This window comes from Pagrus major, chromosome 23, assembly GCF_040436345.1.
Source record: "Pagrus major chromosome 23, Pma_NU_1.0".
NCBI lineage: Eukaryota > Metazoa > Chordata > Actinopteri > Spariformes > Sparidae > Pagrus > Pagrus major.
In genome coordinates, this window is record NC_133237.1 from 17,202,327 (window position 1) to 17,219,450 (window position 17,124).

Sequence of the window (17,124 nt, forward strand, 5' to 3'; positions counted from 1 at the left end):
ACCCACCTACTGAACATCATGAAGCTCTAACAGTGTGCGTGAGATTATATTATTGGAAATGGTATAATGGGCAATCAACATCAACTTTTTAATGTTTCAAACTGAGCTAAATTATCTGTTCTTTCTGTAACAGATATCACATTTTTGTCTAATTGAGGCTCATTTACTAAAACAGTTGTTTGCATGTCATCTTCCTAAACTCTTTTAAAAAAAAGGCTTAATTTCACTGTGTACTGGCCCTGTAATTACTGTCTGTTTCATAACGCGCTGCATAATTTAGTGGCGTGCAGTGAAGCTCAAATTAAAAATGAAATCGTAAAAAGATTCATACAATCCAGCCTCCACGAGGGAAGACGAAATTAAAACTTTTCAAGTGGCGTAATTGAAGTCACAGATGTGAGATTGAATGCGTTTGTGTGAGTGGGTGGAGAAGAAGAGACACACATACTGTCATCGAAAAGTTTCTCCAATTCCCGTCGCTGTCCTTCCATCTTTGTCTTTCCTCGTCATTGTGTCTCATTTTAACTTCCTCGCCTCTTGTTGTCTTGTTGCTTTTCCTTTCCAGTTCCTGTTCCTCCTCTTCTCATCAAGCCTTTCTCTACTCTGTGCTCGCAATTGTCTGTTCATTTCCTCCTCCAAACCTCAATTTCGCTGTCCCATTCGCCAGGAAATCTTGCGTATAATGAGACTTCTTGATTGAGCCCACCGTTTCCAGTGCTCAAAAGAAAACAGACATTCTTGTATTTCTTACTGCAAATGACCTGATTAACTCTTTTTTTCCACAAAAAACAATTGATTCTGACCTTTACTGATACTGAAACATTATTAATAGAAAACATTTTTTTGGACGAGCATGCAGAAAGTCATGCATGAGTCCACACAAACACGCACTCTTAGCAGCAGAGGCAGCAGCTTATGAATGTCTGTCTCCTGACTTCAACCATCAAGTGATAACTGATAGCAAAAGAGTGAGAAAACACCTCCAGGACAAGTCTAGCAGAGCTCTGCTTTATTACACAGTTGTCACTCTGCATCTGGCTCATCTCTGCTGGGACGCCACCTTTCTCAGCTGAGCTCTTCTCAAATACCTGAACTCCCTGTGCGAGCTGCCACGTAGACGAGACGAAGGACATGGACTGAGGCATCTCAGCAATTTAGTTTGTGTCATTCATGTTGACAAGATGAATATTTGACCAAATTACATATATACAGTTTATGTACATTTATTTGTTTGACAGATTCAAGCAGCATTTAAGGAACAGTTCACCCCAAAATCAGAAATGCATATTTTCCATCTGACCTGTAGCGCTACTTATCCATCTGCATTGTTTTGGTGTGAGCTGCAGGGTTTTGGAGGTATCAGCCGTAGAGATGTCTGCCTTCTCTTGAATATAATGGAACTAGATGACACTCGGCTTGTGGTGCAGAGAGCGCAGAGAAAAAAATAAATTGAAAACTCAACAGCAACGTCGCTTTCCAGAAAACGCTGCTGGGTCATTCATGAAATATTTGACATAATATCTGATGTAGTCTCACGTAGAAGTCTTCTCGTGTAGTGCGTCCTGTGTTTCTGGGTAAAAGAAATTAGTTTGGCGACAAGTTCCTTGTTCCTGACATAAGCTTAACTGAAGCTCAAAACTTCTGAACTTGTCATAGAGTAGTTTGTTGTTTGTGGACTATGCAAATACCTTAATTGGGCTACTGTCAGCACTTTCACATGGAGACACATAAATGAATATAAAGCCAAAACAATGAGTTGTTGAAAATAACTGCAGCTGGCACAGAGATACCTGAAGAGCAGCTGGTATTGTCAGTGTTTTCCTCAGGGTCACTTCAACAGGGCTGAAACCAAGTCGCACACCACCTGAAGATTTAACTCTGGTCCGTCTGAGTCCTGCCAAATGTGATGCAGGACTTTTGTCTGGCCAACAGAGCGGATTTCAATTAATCAGTTTTATGTTCAGAGTGAAAATGAACTCTTTCATAATTCAATTTAAAGGGGGGTTGAGACGTCAAGGTGAAAGATTAAATCCGTCTCGCTGAGAGACTTCTAGTAATGAATTTGGAAGCGATACACTTAAACTTTTTCTCCTTTTCTTCCAGCTTTGCTTTTGCTGTATGATGTCACCAACAAAACATCCTTCGACAACATACAGGTAGGTTACTCTTTGTTTGCTTCTGTGTTTGATCTGGGGATCTCTAACACACTTTAACATCAGCATACGTTGGTTTTCTTTCATTAACGTGCACCAAATGTAACGGCTGACATGGGAAAGTATTAATTTTAATTAACCTTATCTCGGTTCGGCAGATTGTTTTTTATAGATTCAAAGGCTGTGGATAGATCGTGGCCGAAAGCGTTATCACAAAAAGCTCAGTAACATCTGATACATCAACGAATGATGCGCCTTTGTAATGGCAAAATGCTGAGCTTCATTGTCGGTGTCATTTTTGGCAACATCACTAACACGTTTTTTATTATCAAAGTCAGTCCGTGTGACAGATGCTTGAGCCAGCGGAGAGTGATCAGATGTGGGGATCAAAGAAAAAGACAGCAGAACAAACGGGGACGGGAGGATTGGAGTAGACTGATTGTGATGTAGTGAGGGATAGCACTGTCATCTTTTCGTCAAAGCCTGGACCAGAGGGACTACTCAACTGTCCGTTCAAATGGCAGACCTCCAGTCTATTTTTTTTCGTCCCTCTCTTTCTCACTCCACTGCGAGGAGACAAATATGTGATGTTGCATGTGACTTGGCATGGCTGCTCTCCTTCTTAGAATCAAATATTGGCTGTCAGAGCCAGCATCATCGACCACAATGAATTTCTCAATGTTCAGCTTTGGCATTAATGCTGTGTTTGAAATCCTGTGGAGACCAAAGGGTTGTATCTGCCCTTTCTAGAGTTGTTCATCCTATGCCCTTCTGTTATCCAGAGCACCTTACCTCCAGGTTTATTAAACTGAAGCATTTTATAGCGTATACATTTAAATTTGGACGTGTTATGCGCATCATATTAAGATTTAACAATACGTGTCATATCATGTTCAGATTACATGTGTATTCGTTTCATATCAGGAGGTGGAAGGCATAGCGGTTGGATTACAGCTGGGCAAGATGGCTGCCAAGCCAGAGTTTAAGATGGCGTTCCAACATTTGTAACAGTGTTGTAAATACATATTGATTCTGATATTTGTAACCCTTCCAATACTAATTTTCCACAGTATCGATATGATCTGACCAGCTGCCCTTTTCTTCTCTGAGTTGACACGCATACCACTGTAGTGTTATAGCTCAGTAAAGGTGGCAAGTGCAGAGTCTCTACAACTGGTGTTGGTCGACAAAAAAAGAGCTCGGCAAATGGACAAGGAAAGACAAAGGATACAAGCATATCCTTATGCTCCAAGTGATGCTACGGAACAGTGCTAATACAGCTGCTAACACAACAAATTTAGCGAAGCACCTGAAGGACTGAAAGGCAAAAATCTAAAATTTCATGCCCTTAATGTTAGTTAGTGTTTCTCTGTTAGTGTTTCTCTGTGGCATCAAAAATGGTATTAAATATCAATATTGTATTATACTGAAGTTAAAATGTCCAGTATCATGATGCTATATTTTCTTATATATTCAGAAATGTTTCTAATATATTTCTGTTATTTTTGATGTGGTGTTGGGATAATTTCCAGCTGTGTTTGTGGCTACTGAAGCAGGTAAGCCAAAATATGATCTTTTCCAAACCCCAACCAAGTGGTTCCTGTGCTTTAATCTAACCAGACCTTAAACACAGCATTGTCACAATAGTCAGTTTAAAAGATTTATGCAAAAGAAGCATAAAGATGCAATATAAAGAAATGGAAACATATCAGTGGTTTGCAGAAAGGTGCATTGCCAACCTTTAATCTGGCAACATGCAAACTCAACACAAAAAGGTCCCAGTCAGCCCTGGCTGGGTTCACTGTGGGACCACTGTGGCGCCTGTCGCTGCTTATTGGCACAGACTGTTAAATGTTGTGGCTGTGTGCACTCTGGCAACAGGAACACTGAAAACAGATTAGTTGATGAAGGATGAAACTGATAAGAACCACCTGAGCACTCATGCAAAGGAAACCATTCATTAGTACGGAGGATTTGATTTCCTCCATGACCAGATAGAGACGCAGCTTCACGAGCATATGGCTTGATTTAAAAAAAAAAAATGTTGTTTGATGCAGTCTGTCCTGCAGAACAGCAGTTTACATATTAAATCTCAGTCTCTTGTGCACCCAGACATATTCTCTTTATTGATTCAGCTAATTAAAAGAAATTGAAAATTCAATATAAGAGTGGAGACAGTCAGCCTGGCACAAGGAAGATTTTTATCAGATAGTAATAGTCCAAGCTCACACGTTAGGAGCTATCCAAAAGGTAATTCCACACAGATTATAATGAGCTAGTTCACGTTTATAGTTCACAGTCCCAAAAAATGAACATTAAGTACAAGTCAAGTCAGGTCAAGTACAAGTAATGTTGTTGGGAATATGAAGTTAACTGGTCCTCAACAAAATGCTGTGGGGTTCACTTGGGTGGAGGATTTTGCAGCTGCTGGCTCGTGGTCGTACCGATTTGGATTTCATGTATCCATAAAAAGATGTGAAAGTGTGGAGAAAAAAAACAACAAAGCATAAAATACCTTGAAGTAAGAAGAAATCATAATAAATATCTGCACCACGGGGAGAGAGGATTTGAAAGGATGCAGAGGCGAAGTCAAACTGTGACTACAGTCCTCCAATCAATAAAACTAATAATTCATATCTGGATCAATAATGAAAATAATGTCTTTTTACAGGCCTTGTGTATGAAAATGGGGAAAAATTTTATTTTTTCTTTCTCACCAGTAACCTATCTTATGAATATACTGAAAAACATGGAAAAGTCAGTACCTCAAAATTGCAGCTTTTTCAGGAACATCCATCTCCTCCATTATCCTCTTTGAAAGCACCACTGCTGTGAGAAGGACTGAAGTCGTGCCAGCTGGTGTCACTATGTCATCACACCTGCTGGTTCCTTCGGTGCAGTAAATGCACCTTTCAAAAGGAGGGGTGGCAACTTCCAGCCGCTTTAATTGACACCGGCCATCAGAAAGAAATGTATCCTTCAGCTAAAGGGCTGTTAGGGGAGAGAGAGGGTGTTTGTCACCGGTCTCTGCCAGGGAAAGATGATGTGCCCATCTGCCCCAGGAGACCATTAAAGCAGAAAAATGTGCTTCTTTCGCTCCAGATGTGAACAGCAGCTCAAGGAGAGAGGGGTGGACAGGGAGGACTCTGAAATGTTGGGCAAAATGTAACATAAGGGAGGACGAGTAACTGTCAACCGTCTGAAAGGAAGTCTCCAGCGCTGGTGAGCTGCTGCAACAGAGGACCTTCATCCTTTGTCTTATCTCTTCATGGACCAATACACACAGCTTCAGGCTCTGTCTGCTCAAATAGATGTCCTCCACACTGCTGTGGTCTGGTCATTAAACGTATGAGTTTGTAAGCCCGTAAGTTTAGTCTCAATTTATTACTTTACTGATTATCACAGTAGTAGTAGCGATTCATTTTCTGCTGGTGATTTTTTTTCTGAACAAATTTTAGGCTAGAAAACGCAATCCAGTAGCTGAATCTTCACTTATATTAAACCCTCTAGGACTAATTTGAAGTTTCAGACTTTTGTTAGGCATGTTGTTGGTGTTTCGGTTTAACGAGTGACTTTCAGCTGAATGTGCCAGTGATGACCATAGAAGGAAGCAAGCTGGCTAATATTTGTAGTGCTGATTTAACATTACAACAACACCACAAACATTATGTATTATTGATCGTTATAGCTTCTTAGCTTCCCTAAACTACAATTAAGTGGGAGATAACAGGCTTGCATCCATTTGTGCTTTGAGCTGAGCATATTCTGCAATCAGCTTAACTATCTCAGCGCTACATCACACATTTCGTTGCTCTGATCGGTTATAGGTCTATCTGATTGCACCCACTGACATCCTGCCTTGGAAATTGAAAATTAACTGAGAGGTTCGGAATTAATTTTGCATCAAAGTTTTTTAAGTCTCCCAGACGAAGCACAAAATGAACTTCAGACACCAGCCAAATGCTAGCAAAAAATGCAATTAACTGGGGGATTTGCTTCTTCACCAGCCAAAACAACTGTTCAACTATTGAGTGGCTGGTAAAATTTGAGCACTGGCTCACCATTTAGCTGGTGGATAAAAATTCTCCGCCGTGCTCTCAAACATAAATTTCAGTTAATCTTCGGAGACTCACGTTGACAGGTCCTTCCCTGCCCTGCTCAGCCTTCTCCCTTTCCTCTCTATCATCTCCATATCCCTCCACCGCGCTCACATTCAGTCACTGTCTATTACAGCGAGGAGATTTGCTGCTGGCAAGCTACAGATGCCTGCTGGCACACCGCTGCCTAACGAGCGCTAACTCCTGTTAATGAACGCTAATGGTGATGAATGCCACACTGAAGGACAGGGAGAAATGAGAGGGGGGCAAATCATTCTCTCCTCTTCCGCCCTCAGACCCGCTCTTCTCTGCGGTGTACAGCATTGTTATCTGCCCGGATACTGTGGGAGACAGAGGCAAGCAGCGCATTAAGACTGTGAGAGTTACTCAGGTGTTTCATGTAGTCGGTTACGTTCAGCTCCATGAATCAGTCTTCTGTTTATCCAATAAACAGTGGCAGATACTTGTTGGTGTAAGCCATTGTAGCAGAAATACACAACCCGTTTAGTAATGTGATGAATGTCTTCTTGTCAGGAGCACTGCTTCAGGGAGACTATAAGAGTCCATTTAGGCCTCTGCTGCAAATCATCTGTCTGGGTTACTCTGTTAAAAAGCAGCCTGGCTCCTATGGCGCTATCATTCAAAGCTGGGATCATTTGCCGTCAGAGGGAATCAAAAAGATTGTCAAAGCGGAACGATTCAGTGCTCTCTGTCTGTCAATTAACCTGCAGTTCCTGAAACGCACCATTTAGAAAGGGCAGCAGACTGCTGTGGCGATTAGAGAGACTGACTTTCAGCTTTAGGATGCTGGGCTTAGCTGGGGAAGTTGGCAGCAGACTGTCCTCATCGGGAAGACGTCAGCATTGATCGTTTTTTGTGCTGTCAAAGAAGAAGACCTGTGCTTGCACGGCAAGGACTTTCTTTTAGCTGTGTGAATTATGACTGCAAAACCTTGTAGGGAAGAGCAGTCACTGAACCAGTGCCTGAATCTAATCACACCTTATTCCTGCATTAGATTGATAGTTTGGCCGCTTTGGAGCAGTGCAACAAGCTGTTGGTACATAACTGAATATTATCTCCTTGTAAAGTTTATCTCCACCAACTCCTGAGGGAAATACCTTGCGCTTCACTATGTTCACCAGCTTGTGCTGAGCAGTATACAGCAGGTTTACCAGAGCTGATTCATTGAGAACAGCTGCCTGCTATGGCTGGAATGACGCTGATAAGCACGGCGAGGGTAAACAAAAACAGTAAAGTTACATAAAACCAAAACAATACGCTGAAAGATGCTAAATTGCTTCGTAGAGCTGAAAGGGAATTATATCCAGTGGGATTCTTATTTTGAGCGAGCCGCTTCAAATTCTAGCAATTCCCTTCGCAAAAATGTCACATGTGAAATTTTGCCTTTTCACATGTGACAATAACAATTTCACATGTAAATTGAGTATTTTCATATGTGATTGGATAGTTTTACATGTGAAGTAAAGTTTTAACGTGAAAAGGATATTTTTCACAAGTACATATATTTATTTTTATTTATTTGATTGGGACAGAGTGTGAGCAAAAATCTCCACATAAGAAAGTTGCATTTTCACAATATGTGTTTGAACAATCATCGTTTTGTAAATGTGGATTCGAATTTCCACATGTGGAAACAATTTATTGTTGTAAAAATACTGAGTATCGACAGCTTTAACCACAGTGCTGGTAGTTCAGAAAATAGTCAAAGGAATCTTTTAGTGATTTTGGAAGGCACTGACAAATTCATCTTGTCAACAGGAACGTAAGGTCAGAAAACGGTCGGTGAGTCATTTTTAAAGGCAGTGAAACACAACAAATTTTGCCGTTTAGTTTGTAAGACTTTCTGATCTGCTGCTGTGTCCTCGAGCGAGACACCAGCTCCTGCTCTGCTGTGTGAACCTGCACTTTTGATTGTACTCAAACAGAAAAAAATCCCCACAGCTTTCTCATAACATTAGAATTGATCAGTGTTGAGGCACTGATCCAAGTGAGGCAGTCTCATAAGACAAAAACTCTGTTTCATATCGACTGTGCAGATCCATACATGTAATCAAAGGTTTCTTATTGAACAGTCTGGCTTTGATACTGATTGCTATTATTTATATCTGCGCGTGTCTGTTTGCATATGCTGATGCCTGAATGCTTGATCATGCTCATCATGTGTCTGTGTTGTAGAAGTGCAATAAAAGCAATGAGAGAGATGAAACCTTCTTCTGTATGCCTTCATTCATCTCACTGTCTGTCCCCGGGGCATGGTCTGGCTTCAAATGAAATGGCCACCTGCCTACCACATAGCTGTTAGTTAAATGTCATGGCACCACCGCGCCAGATGGTGATGAGAGAAACTGTCAGTAAATAATGCAGTGATGTGAATTTAAATACCATTCACTGAAAATCAGTGGAGACTCTGGCATTTTCTAAGTTTGTGGATTATTCTGCACCGTCAGTGAGGGCATGACATGCAGTAATCCTCCGTCATTACCTCTTCACTCACACATCACCTGTAATTTGGCCTCCATGGAACATTATTAGTATGTCAGCTCCGTTGCTTCACTCGATTATTGCCTGTCCTTGACTGTATGTGATGCAGCCAGTGGAGCGTGTAGCAAATGTAGAAAATGATCCACAAGTGTTCAGCTGCTTTCTGTGGACATTTCCATTTACTTTGATGTCTGGCTACAAAGTGACAAAACCGATGGGATGCTCATGTGCACACTCTCAAACACAGCAAGATGAATGAAGGTGTCCCAAGAGACGCCTTCGTTTTGTTGTTAGTGGAGCCATTCAATTTCCCAGACGGAGTTAGAAAAATAACTGAAACATCTTAGTAGATGGATTTTTGTCAGAGGTGTTTGACTGCTGCTCCTCTTTGTTGTGGAGAGTAGGCTCACTGCAGTACTGTTACCAGTGGTGGGGCATTAGGGGTGTCACGATTTGACTTTCGATTTAAAACATTTCAGCACAGACAGCCATGCGATTGTTAGTTTTAGACTTTTAAGCCCTGACAGCTGTCATAACATTCACCGGAAATAAAGACTCCAGAGTTAAACAAAAAATTCCACCCTTCAGTGATTCAACAATACAAGAAAAGATAGAAATTCAGTTTGCTACAAAGTTTGGTATCTCAAACCTCACCAGAGTAAAGAATCTTCTCATGTGAATTAATCAAGGATCTTTGGCGATGTTATCACTTTAGATCAGTTCAGTTTTTCCCCTATGAGTGAGCCCTCTTCTCATCAATAAATGATCACTGAAACATCTCCTATGTTCAAACCAGTCAGCTGTTTGTCTTTGTGTGTCTCCCAGGATAAGTGTCTGGAAATGCAGCTGCAGGCTGTAAGCTAGCTCTGAAGTGTTTCTATTATCTTTGGACATGCGCTGAGTGCGTGCAAGTCAGAGTTGCAGGAGTCATATTTAACTTAACAAGAGTAAGGAGACAAGATGATGGCGGAGGATTTGCTTTCAAAGTGAAAAACAAAAGCACCTATTTAGCGATATTTCTGATTTAAACCCAATGCTAACAGAAAACCTGATAATGTTAGCGAGGGAAAAAGTAGTTGGTTACCTCACTGAGAAGTTGGAGGTGTGCAGCTCCTCATTCAACAGACCCTTTCTGTGCCACTGCTCCCACAAAAGTTCTCCCTGACATATTCAAAATTGATCCGCTGTCAAAAAATGCAAGAGATGACCATCGTTTTGCTCTGTAGAAGCATTTTTGATGAACGATAGTGGTGAGTGCAAAACTTAACACAATGTATTTCATGTGTGGAGCCTATTCAAAGGAAAAGTCAACTCACGTTTCACCAGTTCATTGCTTTTTAATGTGAAACTGCAACAGTAGGAAATGTTCGGTTTGCATGAGCAGTAAATGAACACAGTGCTCTAGATAGCAAGTGTCTTTTCTTTTAGAAAGCCAGTGTGGTAGGTATGACCTGTGTTTTCACAAGCTCATTAGTTGGTGGTAAAAAAATTGTGTGAAATGGACGTCCATCTCTTCATCATCTTGCTGATCTTTGTTACATAACCCCTCTTTTCCTCCTGCTCACCAAAAAAGTGCCTTTTATGTTCTGCTGAGTTTGTTGCAATCCTGCAGAAGGAGGCTCCTTACCTGTGAGGGGGCTGACAAATGTCAAGCCATTCAGACGCTCTCAGAGTGATAATGTGATTTGCCGACTGCAGCCTTCAAAAAGCATCATGAACTATTTAGAAAAATCAGAGACAGCTTTGTCATAAACTGAAGTGCTCAAACGCCCCTTCAGCTTTTCTTGCTCAAAGTGTACGTCTTCGTTATGTCAGAGTTTCCAAGAAGGACAGGCATGTATTAACTCTTTTGTTTGCACTTCCATTACCCATTAACCTCAAACATTTTAATGAACTGATGGTGTTAGTATGAAAAGAAGAAATATTCAAGGCGAGACACTTGGAATCCATTTAAGAGGCCAGATTGCAGACAAATGTTCTTTTCAGGATAGCCTTGGGTTCAGAGTTTTGATAATCCATTAAAAAAAAAAAAAAAGTTGTTTTGAGACTAACAAAACAACAAAAAAGATTTTCTTGGGCGTCTGTTTCACAAACAAGAAAACAGAAGAGAGAAAGAGTCTTTACCGCTTCAGGAAAAAAAAACCATTTGCAATCTCAAACGCAGGAGTGTTTTTTTAAAAGTTTCCTATAACCTTAGGGGTTTTGTCTTTACTTTACTACTACTTTACTAAACCTTCCTAATATGATACAGTTTATCAAATCTGGGAGTCAGGAGTCTTGCACTGTGTTTTTTGCACAAAATGAGTCATCCAGTCATTGTCTGCAGTGACTGTTCCTGTTTCCTTTCTCCCGTCAGAAACTATTGACACTACAGTTTCAGGGAAAATACGTGATCCCTCTAAAACCAAGCTCTGTGAACTTTCTTGTTTCCCTCAGTTTACAGATATTACTGCACCTTCTCTCCTCCTAATCATTTATGCACTGAGGTGTGTTTTTGCTCTTAGTCCAAGTTAAACAATCGGCCAAAGACAAATACTGTTAATCCTCTAGAGAAACACTAACACAAAATCCAGCAGCGCATATCCAAAAACCCTGTCACTCTCCATCTGTATAGTCTTTTCAGAGTGTTTTATCTCTAACTGGCATTAACAAATGCAGGGGCGTCATTATTTATTTTTGTTGTGGTTACTCTGGCTTTTTATCACAGTCCTGTAACCCTTTTATCATGCCGACAGCAGGACCTTATAGCTTTTGTTTGGAACAGAAAGACTGTGAAATGGATTTCAATTATACATGTGAGCAGAATAGTAAGTGGACCCCAGTGTAGTGTAGGTGGCTTCTACATGAACACATGGTGAAGGGAAATTTGAACATCAACACTAATTATACTCATTTTGTCTAATGACACAAACAGATTGGATTTTAGTAAATTGCGCAAAACTATTAACACAGCGAGGTCTTTGTGTAATGCAGAGTAATTATGGCATTGTTTGTGGAACAGGAACTTGCTCTTATGTTTTCTAAATGTCATTTTGTCAAGCAATCAGAAGAAATGGATACAGCCTACTGGGATGGTGCAGGAGTCCCGCAGGTGAAACCTCGAAAAATCTGCAACAAAAACCAAAAGACTACTGATGGAAAGTGGCAAAATAATGGGCAAAAATACTGTACTCCTTAATTTAGCAGCAGAGGCCATCATGAATTAACTATTGCAACAAATATAGTAATGATGATGTTATAAGTGGTTATCTCAGCTTGGGCCAGAAAAACATTTAAAACCTTAAGCTTGTTTTGGGATGAAGCCCGCAGGCAGGGAAAACTAACAAAAGTTTTTAGCATGCTGCATCTTACCTTACCTTCTTAGCATAAACATGTTACCGTCGTCGGTGTCGGCATGTTATGATTCTGATGTTACCTGTGCCTACGTACAGCCTTGCTGAGCTGCTAGTATGGATGTAGACTCACCCCCAGATTCGACTGGACACATCTGCGTTATCTGTATACTGTTACAGTAGTCGGTATGGTATTTTTGACAGAAGCGGACAGATGCCACATCAAGCTGCACAGAGGAGATCGAGCCAGGCAGGAAGTCAGACACAGGAATGGCATAGAGCAATCAGTCAATTTTCAAAATAAAACGCCCTGTGCAGATTTGGGATCGACAGCACAACAAAGTCAGAAATAACAGTGAAAGCAATTAAAACAACCACAAAAGAAACCATTTAACTCACAATAAATGAGCAAGTCAGCAAATCAGAAAGGCACAAGGCTCAGCTTGAAATGCTCCAGCTGGGATATGAAGCCACCAGGAGAAAAAAACAAAACCGCGTCGCACACACAACTTCATACTAAACTGCTAGAATACTTCTTCACCTATCAATACTTTAAAGGAGCTATAATCAATATTTAGGACCATACCTTCCCAGCACCAAACAGCAGTCAGACACAGTTGGTGACAAGCAGATAAAGAGCAAAATATTTCCCTCAAACAGAGCTTGTAGTTTTTATTGCAAGAATGTATGTTTGGCACACTCTTATATAGTTTGGTCACAAAACATGAATGAAAAATGAAAATAGACATGAATAAGATATTGAGGTACTGTAATTCTTAGCTTTATTGTAACATACACTGAAGACAAAAGGAGATGGAGATTTTCAGTAGATACTGTAAAAATAGCCAGAGAATATGCAGTACAGTGAAATTAATTGCTTCACATCTAAGAGAGTGAGGACCTGCTGATAGTTTCCTTGGCAGAGCCAGAACAATTAAACACATCACTGCGCGGGTGCTATAAACATTCAGTACCTACTGCCTACAGTATGTGTTTGCACAGCACAGCTTGTTGTCTCCAGTGTTAATAAGCCCGCAGCATGTCAAGGCATTAGCACTGGATCTGAGATGTTTTTTGGATTCGTGGCAGCCGAAGAAGAAACGGTGCGTCAAAGTCGAGGTATCTCAGCAGAGGTCAGCCTCGTCCCACACAGCGTGACTGTATCAGAGTCAGCAAACTCTACACATGGCTTTAGGTGTTTTCTGAGCTCTTCCACACTTGTTGTTTTCTTCTTCTGTGTTTTATCTCAGCCTCTCAACTTAAATTTAAAATGTAGAATATCTACCGTGACAGTGAACGCACTTGATTTAAACAGAGATTCATATCAGGTACTGTTTGTTTCAAGAATAGAAGCTTTTTGAGATCAAAAACGCAGATTTTAAAGACAGGATGTGTGTTTACATGGTCTGACATGAGGACTGACAAGATATCAGTTTGATTGACAGGATGGCACCGAGCCCCACATCCCCCTCTGTCACACAGCACACGTCTCTGGAAACAATTGGCACAGATGTCACAGAGGATATCATGATAATGAGGACGGTGTGTGTGCACACAATCTCAAAAACTGGCACGCCACTAACAAGGAGAACTTCTGCATCTGCCTTCCTGCCATGAGGTTACATGAGATGGTGTGTGCATCAATTTATTATAATGAAAATGTAGCGTAGAGGCACATTAGCAGGTTAATGACTCCTGTTCTTTGTCTCCTCAGCTTTGGGACATTTCGGCCTCCGCACATTAAATCACAGCTTTGCCGGCACTTGACATTCTGCCCGTTCCATTCTTTCCTTCGCAGCTTATTGAAAACCTTAAATTATTGATTTCATCTTTTATATCCATAATTCTAAGAAGTAGAAAATCATTTGCAAGGTTGACGACCCAGGGCGTGTGAAGTGATTGCACTCTTGACCACTTGCGACTCATGAAACACTTGATTCATCTCTCACCTGCTCTTCTCACCGGCACGCATGTTGTTTGGTCTGAAGATGTAAAGTTGAAGAGTTGCTGAATCAAAAACATCATACACCAAATCTACTTAGAGCCCAACGAATATGATAATGACCTTTCACCAGTAGGTGACGTGATGATGCATCCCCCCTGTTAACCTGCCATCCGTCAGTCCTTTTTAGTTACATCACCGAAGAAGAAACAAAAACAATAAAACTATTTAATATGTTGTAGTGTGGAGGATGAATCGAGGATGAATCTCACGTTTTACTGCATAATGTAAGGCTGTTAAAACTTTCGCCTTCAGCTGCTTTACTAAAGCTTGAACCTGAGAAAGGAGAGTCACACATGCTTACTTGTTGTTTCAGAGCAACTTAGAAACCCAGGCACAGTTTCAATATTTTCTTTTGGTTTAGTTTCTCTCCAAAGACGAGACAAATGCTGTGACCTTGTTTCATCCTCAGCTCACCGGTAATTTCTCTCCCTTCGCCAACGTGTGCTCGTGTTCCTTCCTCTCTTTGTGCTGTTTGCTCAGAGGGCCGAGCTGAATCGCTTTTAAAAATCTGTAAAGGACGGGCTTAGATAGTCGAGGAGCAGCTTTCCTTCAAGCAAAGCAATCATTTAATTCACTTGACATCTCTTTCATCGTGTTGTTTTTGTGATATTAAATAGTCTTTCCAGCCGCAGGGTTGGTTTAACGAGTTACTTGAGACGCAGCCACCTTCCATATGTAGGCCTTTTACCTGGTTTGTTTAACGCTGTTTAAAGAGGTGTAAACTCATCACTGGTTGAAAGCGACGCGCAGGTTTAAGGTCAGCGCTTCTGTTTAGCTTCCACAGCAGGAACGCTAATTGGCGGAGGGCGTTGACAGAAGCGAGGAGCGCCCCTCGTCTGTGCGCGTCTCGCTTAAACTCGTGCTCGTACTCGCTCTACAGCTGCAACTTTTCAAAGCACATCAGTCATGCAGGCGCGTTTCAAAACCATGTTCGCTGGCAGATCGACGCATCAGCTGCTCTTTTATGAACATAGAAGCCTTTCTCTTCCCTGTCAGGCCACAGAAATCAGCTTACAAGGCTGTTGTTGTCAGCGTTCTTCTTTTTTTGGCTGGTTTTATAACACAGAATTAATTGCTGATGTTTTATCAAAGATGTTGTGTTTGCCCGTAAAATGTGGAGACGAACACATGGGTACTTCCCCAAAACATCAACAAGCAGATTTTCAAATGCTAATGCATGATTGTAAACCCCAGTTCTTCTAAATTAAATATAGGTTATAGATTTTTTTTTTCTGTATGAAACAGCTCCGAGTGTGACGAGCTTTCTCAGTGTCAAACAGTGACACAGTGTCACTCCGTTTAGCTCAGCTGCCTCGTGGAGCTTAAACCTCCTCTCAGGGGAGAAGGCCTACTTTCTCCCCGCGCTCCTCTGGTACGCTCAGTCTGACTCTGCCCCGTTGTTTGGAGCAGACTTCTCCACTCTGTCTGATGGTGTAATACTCTGATCAAAGCTTGGCAAGAATAGCATTGTCACCCACAGCAAATCTGCTTAGACACGAGTACAACAGAGGGAAAGCCGGGTCACATGGAAAGACACTCTGAGGCTCCTTGAGGAATTAAAGTCTCGTTCATTATTGTACTCAGCAGAGTATGAGCTGAGCTCTAATCGGATGCAAAGTGCATCACTTTTCAGAACACGTGGGAAATCACTGAAATTTTCTGCTCATGTTAGAGATATTTTTTGCTGTTTGGACGGAAATATTAACCTGACCTGACCTGACCTGCACCACATGGTTTGTTGAATGGGTAGGCATTCTCAAAAAAATACTTTGCAGGTGATTGGATGAACCATCTGTCTGTCATCGTCTGACTTCAACTAATCAGATCAACAGTAGGAGAGCGCTACCACCAGCGGAGTCTGTTGGTGAATCAAACTTAGCAAACCAATTAAGATCAGAGAGAAAACATGTTTTCCAACGTGAAAAGCCTATAGCACCGTTATCGGCTCTTCTTTCAAAGAAATACTCATATACTATTTATGCTAACCTGTTGAGAAGCCATTGACGGCCCCTACACAGGAACCCCCTCCTCGCTGCCTCCAGTCCGGCCCGTCCAGTCCAGGAACTTCTCTCTGAACAGAGCCATCTCGCTGTTCTCGGAGACAAAGCCAAACATGCCCAGCTGGGACGCCTTTCTCCTCCCCTGAGGACAACAGCTCGCTTGCCAGTAGTATTGGACATATTTCTCTTTAACACTGGTAATGTTTGTCAAGGTAACTTTAACTTAATGTTAAAAAATGATGTACATTCATGATATGTAAGATTCCACGTGATATCAAACATTTTCTTAGTTGTAACAACTGTAAAACTAGAGACAAAAAATCAGGAGCTGTCTAATTTTACAGTAACAAAAGTAAATGTCATTTGTTACTTCCACCCGTGCCTGTAACACAGTTTTAAACGTCAAAAAATATAATTAAAAATGCATTCCTACATCATGAGCTGACCTGGCTCGTCTCGCACCCTCGAGTAGGACACCGCTCTGCTTTCTCATGTCGGTGCCAACAAAAGGAGAACAGATACAACATCAGAAGTACCCTCACATACCTCTGCCAGTGACAACTTGTCTCGCCAATGTCGCGATGCAGCTGCCAGCAGCTGTCTGCCTGGCTTTTATCTTTCTTCCTCTCTGATACAGATCCTTTGGTCTTTGTCTTGTCTTTCACCGTCACTGTCTGTCTCACCACTTTGCTGCCTTTTGGCACCATCTCTGTGTACCTCCCTGTGTCCCTGCCATTGTTATTGTCTCTTGCTTCTGCAGTTGAGCAGACAGCGGTGCATTTGGCATTTTGGTTTCACGGAATGTAATATATTGGAACTAATAACTTTTGATGCTGTTAATATTGACTGAAAGGTTTTACTGACATTTTAATTCATCCGAGCTCTAGACTGCTGACAAAATATATAGAAGGTGGTGCGCAAAAGTAGGAATCGAGCAGCTGAATTCGATTGGGTTTCTTAAAGGTTTTTTGTCCCTTACGAACACAACAAACTTCCAGCTGCATTCGATTTGCGATACTACTTGGGGACTTGCCA

General features: G+C 41.4%; 1 protein-coding gene across 1 annotated transcript in view; it reads left to right on the forward strand.

Annotated features, from left to right (window-relative positions):
* Positions 1-17,124, forward strand: part of LOC141020124 (ras-related protein Rab-26-like) — a 55,893-nt gene that overhangs the window by 31,792 nt on the left and 6,977 nt on the right. The window contains exon 5 of the mRNA XM_073495182.1: positions 2,104-2,156. Within this exon, the coding sequence (XP_073351283.1) occupies positions 2,104-2,156 (53 nt within the window). The remainder of the gene's footprint in view (positions 1-2,103; positions 2,157-17,124) is intronic.